The 15343-nt window shown below is 27.2% G+C and overlaps 1 protein-coding gene across 1 annotated transcript; it reads left to right on the forward strand.

The window, feature by feature from the left end:
• The first annotated feature begins 5761 nt into the window (after nucleotides 1-5761).
• On the forward strand, nucleotides 5762-7901 carry LOC113388392 (testicular acid phosphatase homolog). The gene is made up of 8 exons (XM_026625776.1): nucleotides 5762-5854; nucleotides 5918-6028; nucleotides 6212-6379; nucleotides 6436-6513; nucleotides 6598-6783; nucleotides 7051-7174; nucleotides 7249-7493; nucleotides 7740-7901. Exons 1-8 carry the CDS (start codon nucleotides 5762-5764, stop codon nucleotides 7899-7901), a joined length of 1167 nt encoding a protein of 388 aa, XP_026481561.1.
• The last annotated feature ends 7442 nt before the right edge of the window (nucleotides 7902-15343 follow it).

Below are 15343 nucleotides of genomic sequence, written 5' to 3' on the forward strand. Positions count from 1 at the left end.
TTTTATTTCCCAACCTGTGAAGAATCGTTGACCATCCTCACGACTTCAACTCCAAATTTGTCAGAATAGAGTTTGTGCAGCCTTTCGGTGATTTCTCCTAAACCAGTAAGTTTTGGTTCCTTGTAAACATATTCGACACCATCTTCTTCCTCGAAATATGCTCGACCGAAAAAGGCAACTCGGTAATATCGACCTGTAATAAATTATGGTAATTTCATTTATTTCAATTATTGAAGACAAACTTGGTTGATATTCCAATCAATAGAGATAGACCGGGCAATTCTATTCTGCCTCATAAAATAGTATTGTCATGGCAACGCTATCTTATGCTTATTTATTGGCAGTGAAACTGTGAAAATGTCTAGATATTTGCGGTGTGATCAGACCTATTTTACATAAAAACAAGCAGGGAAAAATGTTATGATAACAGAATTTGCATCGTAAGAATCTTCTTTGCTTGCTTATATAAAATACGCCTGATTGCACAGCAAATAGAGTTGCCATGACAACGTCATGTTATGAGGCAGAATTGCCCTCAGAATGTAGCGTAGAATTTTGGATAATTTCTATCATTTATTTCTATGCATTATTTTTATAACCATTTCTATAGATTCGAATTATTTGTTTGTAAGGGTTAGCCACCCTTAAGAGTTATTTATATTTTTTCCACCGATTTCTTTTATGTTATTTTTTATAATTATATAATTTTGAAACATTTTTTTGAAATTGTCCGATTATTGCATTATTAGTAATATTTAGAATTGATATTACTAATACCATTATTAAAATTGATAATACCAACATAATTAATAAAAATATTCGTAAAATTCAAGAATCATGCGTAAAAATTATTTCAGCATCTTCTTCAATAATATACAAATTTTCCTAACTAAAAATTAAAAGTGAAAATTATTTCATAACCTTCTTCAATAATATAGAAATTTTCCTAATATTATTTATGTTTTCACAAATTTTCAATAATATTTGTTAAAAATAAGAATTATTGAATTTGAAAACAACAATCGTAAGCAGCCAAGGTATGCCTAAACAGACGATTAGAACATTTTCACAATAATAATATTAACAATAATCGATATAATTCTATTAAATATTCCAGATGATATTCTTCATAAATTATTCGAATAAATCCAACTCCGCCAATACTATACAAGCCGAAACTTTCAAACTAATTTTTATACATTTTTTTTCATCAATTAATTTTACACAAATTCAATCGCCATCGATTTAGAATTAGTTATGTTAAATTTTGGAAATGTCCAAAAGTAAAATAGTTTGGCTAAAAATGTAATATTTTTCCCACAAGAATATTGTAAAATAGTCAAAAAATAATTGAGCAGGCAGAAAACTTCAAATCTTAGAGTGGCCGGCCCAGTTTCTAGATACAAATAGACAATTTATGTCATATAGATAATTCATAATTTTGCATTAAAATGTTTCTTTGAAACCATTTTGAATTCACTGTCATTCAGATTATTGTAATAACAATTCTATATTTTTTCTTCAACCAAAAGTATAGAATTTAGTTCACGGCTGATACCATGTCTCGACCTTAAAACTGTTCTGAAAAAAAAATTATAAACAAAGTATCTCACAAAGTTTGGAATTTGGAAATGAGTTTTTAAGTGCAACCTAGAGCTTTTGTAAATTATGGCCATTTGTCTGTTATTGTAATTAACTTTTATTAATTTTGTTTTTAAACATTGGACAACATTTCTAGGAGTTAAAAAAATACCACAAGAAATCCAAGTCAAAATACCACATACCACAAGAAATCCAAAAATTAAGTTTAATTCTTAAACTATGTCGACTAACACGGTCGACTGTGAGATGCCTTTTTTTAAAAAAATGTAATGAAGTATGCTGGCAAGTTTCACGAAAAGTTGGCGCATTTAATCAGGATTGTAAAATGGTAAAGTACTTCAAAATATTATTATTGAAACATTTCGAGTAAAAATATAAATGACTTTTTCTAAATTTTTTAAGGTCAATACTATCACCGCGTTAGGACTTGACGTTGAGTTCTGGGACACCCTGTATATATCATCCTACCTAGTAATCTTTTTCCGGTTCTAGCGACTTCGGCTACGCGTAGACAGGCCTCTCTCAATCGGCCGTAGCAGGCGGCCAAAGCCTCGTAGTCCCTTCTACGTTCGTGAATTGGCAGTATGAGCCGATATAAGCTACCCAAAAGCTCGTATCTCTCCGAAAGCTCCAAGCTCTCGGCGCAAGCTTCTAGCTGGTCCAGAAGTTGCTGTTCTGTGTACTGGGTTTCATGGACACCTGGAAAATTAAAAGAATAAATTCAAAATTTGTAATAAAGATTAATAATTAATTAATTAATTTAATATTACATTAATACATTTTTAAAAGATAAAATAGATCAATTTTTTAAAGCTTTGCTGTCTTTATACAAATTAGATAAAGTATACATAGGTACACTAGGTTTGCTTCTGTTTAAAAACAGACGCAAAACAAGATACTTCAAGTTTAAGGTAAGGTAAAAATGATTTAATAATCTCTAATCTAATAAATTATCAAAATTAAAAATTAAAATTGTTGTTTCAATCTTTCTCTGTAAAGCAAAGCATATAAAACTTATGAAATTAATAAACAACTAGTTGGTTTGGTATTTAGCCTTGAGGCAAGTTACATGAACTTCCCGATATGTTTAGATAATTGACTTAATCAATAAAAAATAAATTAATTTATGAGTGATTAATAGTATACCGAGTGGATTTATTACACATAATTGAAAACGTAAGAACACGTTAACTCGGAGTATTTTCTAAAAGCAAATTTTCAAAAATCAATAATTTTTATATCTGAACCAGTTTCTAGGACTTTAATGGTTTATTATGTTCAAGACCAAGTACTCTATCTTTATACCAAGTAAATAGTCTAATTTTAATTTTAACAAATGTCAAAAGAACTACTCATTTTCTCAAACTTTGATGAATTTTTAAAATCAAACTATTTGTCGTAAGGCCGTAATATTTCAGTAAGCTCTATAAGACCATGGTATATATCGCTAAAAAAAATCCATAAAAATCGGCTTGATTTTTTTTTTCAACAGTTAATTACAAGAAAACGGCTCGGTATATTTTCACCTAAAATTAATCAGTATCATTCCCAACTAATATCTTTCGAACAGTTTTTAATTTTTTAAAATCGGTTCGGTAGGATGAGCTTAAATGTGGACGAAATGTTTAACACTTTTTGTCAAATTGCAAAGAAACGGCTTGGCAGATCGTCGCACAAAACTGACAAACGATAGTCCTCACCGAAATACTTCAAATGGCTTTTAAATTTCTAAAATCGGTTCAGGCGTTTTTGAGAAAGCGTCGATCAAAGGTCTAATTTTGACAAATGCCAAAAAAACGACACCAATTTTTGCAAACTTTGACGAATTTTTAAAGCTGAACCGGTTGTCGTAGGACCGTAATGTTTTAGTATGATCTAGAACAGGGTTTCTTAAAGTGGGGGTTGCGACCCCCAGGGGGGTCGCGAGACTACTGGACGGGGGTCGCACAGCTCAGATACTTTTCAGTCATTATAAATAAAATTTACTTGTGTAAAAGAAAAACACTTTGGAGAAGTATGTTACTTTGAATGATAAATATCTATTGGCATCGTATGATTCACCGAGAGGCACTTGTTGTTAAAAAAATCGCACCAGAATTAAACACTGTGTTTTCTGATGCAGTCAAAATCATTAACTTTATTAAAAGTCGAGCACTTAATAGTCGATTGTTTGAAAATTTGTGCATTTATATGGATTCGGATTATACAAGTTTATTGCTACATGCTGAAGTTAGGTGGCTATCAAGAGGTCGAAGTTTGAAACGATTATTAACTTTAAAAGATGAAGTTTTTATATTTCTAACAGAGCAAAATTCTAATTTGGCCGATTATTTTCACGATAATTTATGGCTTATCAAGCTATGCTTTTTGGCAGACATTTTTGATAAAATCAATGATGTGAATTTATCAATGCAGGGAGTCTGCGCTAATATATTTATGTTAAAAAATTAACTTGAGGCCCTTGTTAAAAAAATTCTTATATGGAAGAACAGAGTGGAAAGTGGATCGCTCGAAATCATTTACTGACGAGTATATAATTAGTAACAATATTTCAATAAAAGATACTCCTATAACATAACATAAATTATATTTAATCATTTGAAGGATATGGAAGTTTATATGCATAGGTATTTTCCCAATGATATCGATACACACCAATGAATTTGCAATCCATTTTCAATTGAAATCGAAGAAATGAATTTTTTAAACTTAAAAGCACAAGAAGAATTTGCCGAATTATCAAGTGATACAACCTTGCGACTAAGATTTTCTCAAGTGCCTGTGCATGAATTTTGGATAGAAATGAAATCAGAATATCCCCTACTATCGGAAATAGCAATGAAAAAATTACTGCCATTTTGTACAACATATTTATGTGAATCAGCCTTTTCCACATTAACTTATATAAAATCAAAATACCGTCCAACTTAATAAACAGTAGAAAAATTTATTACGATCTGCACTAACTCAAATTGAGCCTAGATTTAATTATTGTGTAAAAATAAACAATCACATCCGTCACATTAATATGTTTGATATTAATAATATGTTTTTATTGGAAAAAATGTTACAAAAGTTTATTTTTTCTATTGAATAAAATATATATATATATATATATATATATATCGTATATTATATATATATATATATATATATATATATATATCGTATATTATATATATATATATATAATATATATATATATATATATATATATATATATATATATATATATATATGTGTGTGTGTGTGTGTGTGAAATAAATGGATACGTATTCTTTAATTCTTATTTTATTTACATTGTAAAATAGTGTGATATTACATCTACATCTACGGTTAATATATATTTTATTATTATTTCATTATATGAAGGAGGGGGTCGTTAAAAATTTCCTGAGCTTGAAGGGGGTCGCTATATAAAAAAGTTTAAGAAGCCCTGATCTAGAAGACTATGGTATCTACCGTCAAAAAAATAATTATGAAAATCGTCGAAATTTTTTTTTAAAAAACTTTATTACAAGAAAACGGCCCAGTCGATCTCTACCAAAAACTAATCAGCACGATTCCCAACCAATATCTTTCGAACAGTTTTTGAATTTTCAAAATCGATTCAGAATTCCGGGCTAAAACGTAGACGAAAATCTTTTCACTTTTCTGCTATTTATAAAGAAACGGCTTGGCCGATCATCGCACAAAACTGACAAACAATAGTTCTCGTCGAGATACATCGAATGGCTTTTAAATTTTTGAAATCGACCCAGCCGTTTTTGATAAAACGTCGATTTACGGCAAAAAATCTGTTCACACACACACACACACACATATACTTTTTCCAAATTTGGTCTCATTCGATTCAGAATGGCTTGAAACGTCGAGAAAACATAAAATTAGCAATTCGGATTTTTTGATGAAAACAAACTTCTCCTTCGGGAAGTTAAAAATAAATTATCTATGACAATAATTTTTACACCCCTGCAATGTTAGAGGCATATATTGAAACACCATATTGGCAAAGTTCTTAAAATGTTGATCATAATATTTATGTTTTTTTTGGTATTTTGAAATAGTATCAATAAAAATATAAACAGGCACACCAAACTAAAATTATAACTAGTTTATTAATTGAGCCATTTGATTCATACTAAAAATACTTTTAATGATGGAGTTTAAAATATTTGTTCTATTTGTTTTAGTTCAAAGTTTGTCAGCACAACAATGTGGAAAAGATTCAAAATTGTTGCTAGTTTCAGCGGTACTTGAAAAAAAAACAATAAATAAATGATAGATTAGAATGTCATTTTATGTATTTTTATAGATGTTTAGACATGGTGAGAGAACACCGGAGCCTGAGCAAATGATGGTTTTCCCAAAATATGAGCAGGCAAATAATACATTTCAACCTTATGGACTAGGTCAACTTACAAAGGTAAGTTAATTGGGTGATAAAATTACGTGACTGATTACAAGATTAAAAACGATTTTTATATATCAAATAACTTATACCATTGTCATTTTTATTCAAGTTTGCAAGTCTAATTTTTTATAATTCAAATACATATAATGATTAGAAATATTTTTATAAAAACTTGATTTGAGCTTTTATTTTCAGGAAGGTAAAGAAACAATGCATAAATTAGGTCTTAAACTAAAGGAAAAATATATTGATAAATTATATGGCAAAGACTGTGTTACAAGAAACCAAGTTAGAATGGAATCAACAAAATATCAACGATGTCTGATCAGCGCTCAGATTGTTTTAAACGCCTTACTTGGCGAGGTAAAACTAGAATTTTTTTTGTAGAAGATGAGATATTAAATTATTGTTTTTTGCAGAGCAGAGATCCGGCAAAGTTTGATTGGGGTAGTATCAAATATTTGAAGAATACATTAAATACAGAAAAAGAGGAATTGGTACGTTGATTTACGACTAAATGCACTGTGCATTAACTCATTATTTGAGAATTTTGAGAAAGTACTGATAATTTACATTTGCAGTATAAAAATTATTACAACAAACAATGCCCGAAGTATTTGGGACTTATGAAAGCAAATGCTGATGCCCATAAAGCCAACTTAGCTATTTGTCGAAAACCAATGGAAATAATGGGAGGTGTACTTGGTGTGAAAGATGCTACAAATCCTCTGTACGTATGGTACATGTACGAATTATATACAGCACAGGTAAGTCCATGTCAAACTTCAAAATGAAAAAAAAAAGTTCTTGTTTCCTTGTAAATTAGTATGTTTATGAAAAATATCATGGACACAATCATTTATTACCAGAATGTATTAGGTAGGTATGATAACTTCAAATTTCATTCGAACACTTTAACTGTTGTCAAAATAATACAAAATATTTCATATTGAATTTATGTTTTATTCATTAAAAGTTAATCATTCTTTATTTCAAGTTAAACACATATCTTAAATTTGATTATATTATTGCAGAATTGTGCCAAAGTTAAACTTCCGAATTGGGCTACTACAGACATGTTCGGCAAAATGGAACAATGTATTCAAGAATTTTTAAACATCGCATTTGGAAATAATCAATTGAAACAATTATCAGGAGGTAAAAACATTATCTATTAAAATAACGACATCTGCTTAAAATAATTCCTAAATAAAATGAATTACTTCATCTAGGAATTTATGTGGATATGATGCTGAAAGAATTCGACAGATTTATTGCCGAGAAAAATACGAATAAAGATAAATTATTGCGTCTATTTTCTGGACATGACACCACAGTTGCACCAGCATTGGCGGCTTTAGGTGGTTCCCAAGGATTTACAAAAAATGGACAGGACTTTACTGTTAATATTCCTAAATATGGTGCTACTGTTGTAACAGAACTTTATAAAGGCTCAGATGGTAAACATTATATAAAGGTAATAATTTTTGTTAATTGTTTACTACAATTTTTATTACATAAACTTTAATTCATATTATTCCATAAAAGAATATTTTTTCAATGAATATTGATGATACTCAACAAGTTCTTATAAAGTGAATGCACTTATAAAATTTGCAAACAAATAATGCAATCTCCAAAAAGTTCTTATAATTTGTATGCATGCATAAAAGTTATTAAAAGATGTAATGTAAGATTTGATCGATTTATTCAAAAATTTCAGATATTATATTGGAATGATGGAAAAGAATCAGAATTAGTAGTAAAAGGCTGTGGAAACACAAGTTGCTGTTCTTTAGAAACCTACAAAAATCTCGTACAACCCATAAGAATTTCAAAAGAAGAAGTCCAAAAGTGTGCAATGACACAAGGAAACAATTTTTAATACCACATAATACACGTAAAAAATATGAAATTAAAGATTAAAAAAGAAACTAAAAATATAGTTATAGTATTAAAAAAATATTTTCATATATATTATAAATTATTTTAATTATTTTATATCATGTAACAAATTTTGTAGCACGATAGAAAATATAATATTAATAATATTGATTTTTATTATTTCGCAATATATTTATGCAACTGTTCGTTTAAATATCAACGCAATATTGAATGTATTAAATAGATGTAATGTTGTTAAATTTACAGTATCTACTTAAAGTTGAATAATATATAATAATGAAGTACATTTTACTAATTTCATTTATATTGCTTAATATTTCGTCAGAAGTTTTAACCAAAAAACAATGCTGGAAACCGGCTTCAAAATTAGTGCTTGTGACTGGGGTAAAATAAAAAAAATACATTTCTATGAAATTTTTAGTGATTTTAAATTTATATAATAAAAATATTATTACTTTAGTATATAACTGTGTCACATAAATATAATGAAGTAATATTTTAAATAAAAAAATATATTTACGAATAGAATAAAATTGTAAAGGACTGAAATAAAAATTTAAGTTAAGTTAAAATTATTGATTAAAATGATACCACAGATAGAACCATACATAAAATCATCATAATTTCTTAATAAAAGAATAAAAATTGGTGCTAAATTTCGCATGTTTATCATTCAAAGTTTAATTGAAAATATGTTGTTTCCATATTTCAAATTGAGGTGATTTTAATTAAGAATTGTCTTTAAATTTCCAAATGCGAGCATAAACACTGATACTAAATTTCGCATTTTTATCATTCAAAATTTATTGAAAAAATTTTGTTTTCATATTTAAAATTGAGTTACTGTATTGTTGGCGTATTTAAAATAATGTATTAAAGTTTATAAAAAAAGCTTAACTAAAATTTTCTCTAACTTAGTATTTTCTACTAAATTTCTCTTTTTGGAACTAATTTCATAAATATTTAATATTTTTCATTTAGATGTTCAGACATGGCGAAAGAACCCCAGATCCAGAACAAATGCAAGAATTTCCAAAATATGAATACATAAATGATACTTTTAGTCCTTATGGAAGAGGACAACTTACTACAGTAAGATCGATATATTTGTTAAATTTTCATGAATTATTTTATCAATATTTGCTCAATTCAGCTAGGAAAAAGCACAATGTACAATTTGGGAGAAAAATTAAGAAAAAGATATGCCAAAAAATTGTATAAACGATCAAGGTTATACAGAGATGATATCCAAATGGAATCGACGAAATATAAAAGATCTTTGATTAGTGCACAAATTGTTCTTCGAGGATTATTGGGATATGTAATTATTTTAATTTTATAAATATATACATATATGTTGAAAAATTTTATGTAATTTAAAATAAAGTATTCGAATTTTCTTTGCAGGATAAGAGAGATGTTCTCAGACGACGATGGGCTACTTATAAATATCTTAATAGAACTCTTAATGCAGAAAAAGAATTTTTCGTAAGTTAAAAAAAACACTTATTTTATACGGGTATGTAACAATTTAGTAAAAATTAATTTGATATTTCAGTTAAAGTTTTATTATAAAAAAGAGATATGTCCAGCCTACTTGTTACAAATTAAGTCATTTTTTGAAAAGAAAGAAAATTTGGTTCAAGTGAATGATTGCATGAAGCCAATGGGTCTGATGAACAAAACTTTGGGTGTAGAAAAACCAGATCCTTTAAAAGTTTGGTACATGAGCGAATTATATAAAGCTCAGGTAAGGAAACAAAATCTTGTCCAAAGTAACTTTCCAAATTTTGAACCCATCGAAAAAAAAATCTGTTGAAACGTTGATTATAAACTAGATATCTGCAATCGCTTTGGCAATCCTCTATCAAGTTTACTAGAATATAAATGTCTTAAAGAAAAAATGCTAATTCTAATGACATCATCTATGTAGCAACTTTTATGATATTTAAAAATAAAAAAATACAATTAACATCGTAAATAAATCAAAAATAAAATATCTTAATGAAGCCATATTTATCATATTTTCCATGTAAATAAATATAACATAAGATTAAATCTTTACATAAAATGCAATTTCTACTTCAAGAAAAATGCTAAAAAGCCACTACCTGAATGGGTGGACGAAAAATTATTCCAAGAAATGGATTTGTGCATATATCAATTTTTACAAGTTGCTTTTGGCACAATTGACTTAAGACAACAATCCGGAGGTACACCACCATCATAAAAATCCATCCAAAATATCCATTATTAATTATTAATATCAATTTTATCCCTTTTATAGGAATTTACGTAGACATGATGTTAAAAGAATTCAACGACTATATAAACCACAAAGACAAATATAGATACCAAAAATTGCGACTATTTTCTGCACATGACACCACAATTGCACCAGCTGTAGCCGCCTTAGGAGGCCACCATGGTTTTACCAAAAATGATGAACCATTTTTGGTTGATGCACCCAATTATGGTTCCATCATAATTACCGAATTGCATCGAGAAAAGAGGAGTGGGAGATATTTCATAAAGGTAAGGGAAATAAATATTAAATTGAGAAAAACGAAGTAGGAAATATTTTATTAAGGTAAGGAAAATATATGATAATTAATATCTCACAAGGGGAACCTCAGGTTTACTTTTCTTGGATTTTGATGAAACTTTGCATGGTGACAGTTTATAGTAAAAATGAATACTGCAAAATATTATAGGCCTAGGAGAAGTGGTTTGATTAGAAAAAATAATTAACAGATTTTATAATAGGCAATTCGTTCAGATTTAAATTGTATCTATAATATAAAAATAAATCGCAAAATATGTTGGTAAGCGCAAAACTCAACAACGCCTAGACCGATTTGGCCAATTCTGTTTTTAAAATGTTCGTTCAAGTCTAAGGATGATTCTTACGTCGACAAAAAATCGAATAATTACCAGGAAAACCCTAAAAACAGCACTTTTCTTTTTCACATACAAACGTTAGTATTTTCATATTTTTGCCATCAGATACGGAATATTTACTCAAGTCAATATGAGCGTTTTGTATCTAAACTTTTTTTACTGTGCTCTAATTTGTATGAAATTTTGAAATTAGGTTTATCGTACTCTCAAGTTCAAAAATGAAAATAATTTAAACTCCTTTGCCATTTCCCGGGGGGATGACATCCCTGTCAAGGGTGTAATTTGATTTTTTTTTTTTCAAAATAACGTCGGAAAAGAACTAATTATAAGAAAGAAATGTTCTATGTTTTTCAAAAAAACAAATACTCATCATTTTATTTAAAGCAGTTGTACATTTAAGTCCATATGGGTGGATGTATATACATTTCGGTATAGACTGTAGTATAAAAAAACATAATAATTTTTAACTAATTGGTATATATCAGTATAGATTATTATTAAAAAATTGGAACTTTTGAATTGTAAACATAAGTATAGGACAACGACTGTCGGGTTATCTAGTATATTATATATATATATATATATATATATATATATAAATATATATAAATATGGAAGTCTTGCACTTTTTTGAAATATTAAATGTAAATAAATCAGAATATTTCGAAGAAAGATAATATATAAGGTATTACATAAAAGGTCAGAAATCTCACCTTTTCTAGATTATTAATTTTAGATTTTAATAGTATAAGGTGAAAAACATTTTTATCACTAGCACTAATTTAAACACATGAATAAATACATAAAAATAACAGAATTAAAAAAATTGTTAAATATTCATTTATAGTTTATCAAGCTCAATTGTGTTAGAATTAAATAATTAACAATTACCAAATTCACTAAAATGATTTATTGTATGACTCATGCTCATGCTGGTAGAATTCTTTATTAAAAATTTTGCATTAATAAATTTTTGAATAAAACAGGTGAAAATAAAAATTATATTACAATTTATAGCCTTGAGGTTACACAAAATTGGTATTGATATTAAAAAAATCCAAAAAAATCCAGGACCATAAAAAACTATATAGAAATATGTATTGGCTCGTTAAGTAAAAATACGTTTTTCTCTTCTAAATATTTTTAAGTAAGATGAATATTTTTCTAGTTTAGTTCAAATGAAAAATTGAAAGAATTGACTTGCCCAAAATTTTCTACTTAATTTGAGTTTGCGAACTTTTATCTATTATATGACTATATAGGCTTATGTATCAATTATCAATTAATACTATTACTATTTTTTTTTAATTTTAGATTTATTACTGGAACGACAAAAGAACCTGTTGTCCAACCCAATTAAAAGTCGAAGGATGTAAAGATCCTTCAACAGGACGTTGTTATTTAGATAAATACCAAAAGTTAGTGAAAAATATCAGAATTGGAAAGAAAAGGCTTCTAAAATGTGAAAAACTTGCTCAATTAGTACTACCTCAAGTACTTGAGCAAATACAAGCAGAAAAAGCAGCTAAAAAATCGTGCAAAAAAGATGAATCAACAATAACACCTAAAGATGAATAACTTTCAAGAATTTTTTAAAGGCATTATGTGTAAATTATTTGCAAATAATTTACATCAAAGATATTAACGTCAGCCTAATGTATTTTAACAGCTGTTATAAGATTATGAAATGTAATATTAAGTAAACAAATATATACATAATTTTAAAAGCCATAACGTGAATTCAATGTTTACTCATCACTATATGACATAAATAAGTGAAATTGCGAATGCATTTGAAAATTTTCATTCAACAAATAAAACTCCTCAAAAAATGGAATTCGAATGTAAAATCATTTGGTTAAAAATAATGATAAAAATGACGTGACAGATTTTAGTGAAAGACAAGAATTTTTTTCAAGAAATTCGTATTAAAATAATGTTTGGCTTATAATTTTTTTTTAAATTTCATATACCATTTGGATTCTTTCCAAAAAGTAAAATCTTTACGTTATATACATACTTTTAGCTTTATTGCTAATAAATGCAAAACTTCGTAAAGAAATATGTAATCGTACAAAAAAAATTTCTAGAACAACGTTTGCAGGACCAGCTGGTATATATATAAATACTTTTTTTTTAATTTACAAATTTTTTTCTGTGTAATTCCATTACTAATTTTAAAAGATTTAGTAATTAATTATCGATTCAAAGTTAACAGATATTTTGTTTTTACGAGAAATGTCAATTTGACAACTCAATATATAATTTCTAATATTTACAATTGATACTTCTAATAAAGTTTTTTACTAATAAATATTTAGTTGTGTTTTTTTTATTATGTATGCTTTGCAATGTCTCTATTAATTATAATAAGATCAAGGAAATATGTTTTAAGGCATTTCATTAGGGAAATTGGTAAGCAGATAGTTTGTAAATATTATAAAAAAGAAAATAATTTCCTTTTCGTCACCTAAAATTACTAAATTTATCAAAAAAGCTCCATTTTAGTAACCAAAACTATAAGAGATCGACTAATACTATCTTATAATACCTAGAAAAAAAATGTCTATGATATTTTAGAGAAAACATTATTTTCTTTCTAAATCTGTGTCCAAGCAGATCTTATTTGATTTTTACGATAGAAACACTTCAAAAAAATTATTTAATACTTTTAAAATTATTAAAATAAACACCAAAAAATATTTATTATTTATAAAATTATCGCAAATACAAAATCATCTTAAAACATTTAAAATTATTTAATATTTATAAAATTATTACAGATCGAAAATTATCCAGCAAATGTGCTAAAAATAAAGATACAGAACTCCAGTTGGTGATTGGGGTATGTATTTTAAAATTAAAATTTAAAAAAAAATCAGCAGTTTTATTATTTATTTTGTTATTAAAATTTATTATTATTTAATAGATATTTAGATTCAGTTTTTAATTATAGAAAAAATATTAAAACATTTCAAGCCTAAACAAAAAAAGATGTTTGAAATAACCCACATTATAAAGAATGTAAATAAACTTTCAACTATCAAGAAAAATATGTCTATATTACTTGTTTTAATTAATTATTTTTTAAAATAAGCTCGACGAGAGGAAACAATCAAACTCTTGGTTATCCAAACCAGTCCCTTGTTTTATTACAACCTTGGTCAGCTCTAAATCAAGCAGTATGATATCAAATTTCCATTTGAGATTCATAGTCATCAAAAAATATAATCTCAAGTAAAAATCAATCGCCTTTGGTGGATATTGCTGCAACACACACAACAATCTTATTTATACATATATACCTTATTACTTGGCCAGCTCGATATCAAGCAGCATTATATGAAATTTCTAATTGTAGTTATAAATCGCAAATATAATGTCAAGTGAAAATCAATCAACTTTGGTGGGCAATACACACCAAATATGAAATTTCCACTTAAAGTTACATAATCTCAAGTGAAAATCAATTGTCTTTGGTGGGCTATACACACCAATCTAATTTATACATATAGACTATTACTTGGCCAGCTCGATATCAAGCAACATGACATGAAATTTCCATGATGATAGAGTTTATTTTCCATTATGATAGTGGTTTAATTATAAGACGTAATTATCAGATATATTATAATAGACAATTGATTCAGATTTGAATTGTATATAAATGAATGTGGAAGTCCTGCAGTTTTTTGAATTATTGTATTAAAATCAATAGAGAGATATTTGAAGATGTTTACAATATAAAATAAGTAAAACTTTATACAGACAGTTAATTGAAACTAAAAATGTCTAAAATTATATAAAAAATCTAATTTATACATATAGCCTATTACATGGCCAGCTCGATATCAAGCAGCATGATATGCAAATTAACTTGAAGCTATAATATACATCGCCAATATAATCTCAAATGAAAATCAATGATTTATTTATGTCTTTTATAGATGTTTAGACATGGAGCAAGAACACCAGATCTAGATCAAGCAAAATACTTTCCAAAATATAAAGAGATCAACAATAAATTCGAGCCTTATGGACCTGGAGCATTGACAACAGTAAAATAAATATAATTACCTAAATGCAATACAAACTACTGCCAAAAAATCAAAATATGACTTTTAAATTTTATACCAACATTTTTTATATGAAATGTAAAATAATTTTTGGAAATAGCTTCAATGACACAAATCCTGGTTCAAAATGCAACTGATATCTTTTTGTTTCAAGATTTTTCACAAAATATAAATAATGCAAAATATTTAATCTCATCAGAAATAAAAAATATCTATTATTCTGATCTTGTAAAAGCAACATAATTTCTATAGGAAATGCAAATGCAAAACTTGGAGTATATCCTTCAACAACATATTTTTTGTTTTAAGATTTTTTCATGAACCAATTCTGCCGCATAACAAACCAAAGTTATGGCAAGGCCATGTTATGAAGAACTTTCCATACAAAATATTGACAAAAGCCATGTGATTGTTGTTCAGTCTGGCGTTTTTCTCAGGCTTTCAG

This window comes from Ctenocephalides felis, unplaced genomic scaffold (genome assembly GCF_003426905.1).
Source record: "Ctenocephalides felis isolate EL2017-DRISC unplaced genomic scaffold, ASM342690v1 CF-g0.4_SCAFFOLD_03572, whole genome shotgun sequence".
In the NCBI taxonomy this organism is placed as follows: Eukaryota; Metazoa; Arthropoda; class Insecta; order Siphonaptera; family Pulicidae; genus Ctenocephalides; species Ctenocephalides felis.

What these genes read in the sequence shown, in the direction of transcription:
- LOC113388392 (XM_026625776.1), top strand. Translation starts at nt 5,762, where the DNA reads ATGGAGTTTAAAATATTTGTTCTATTTGTTTTAGTTCAAAGTTTGTCA. An exon ending in ACGAATTATATACAGCACAG is followed by an intron (nt 6,784 to 7,050) that starts GTAAGTCCATGT and finishes ATATTATTGCAG; the next exon opens with AATTGTGCCAAAGTTAAACT. An exon ending in ATGGTAAACATTATATAAAG is followed by an intron (nt 7,494 to 7,739) that starts GTAATAATTTTT and finishes CAAAAATTTCAG; the next exon opens with ATATTATATTGGAATGATGG.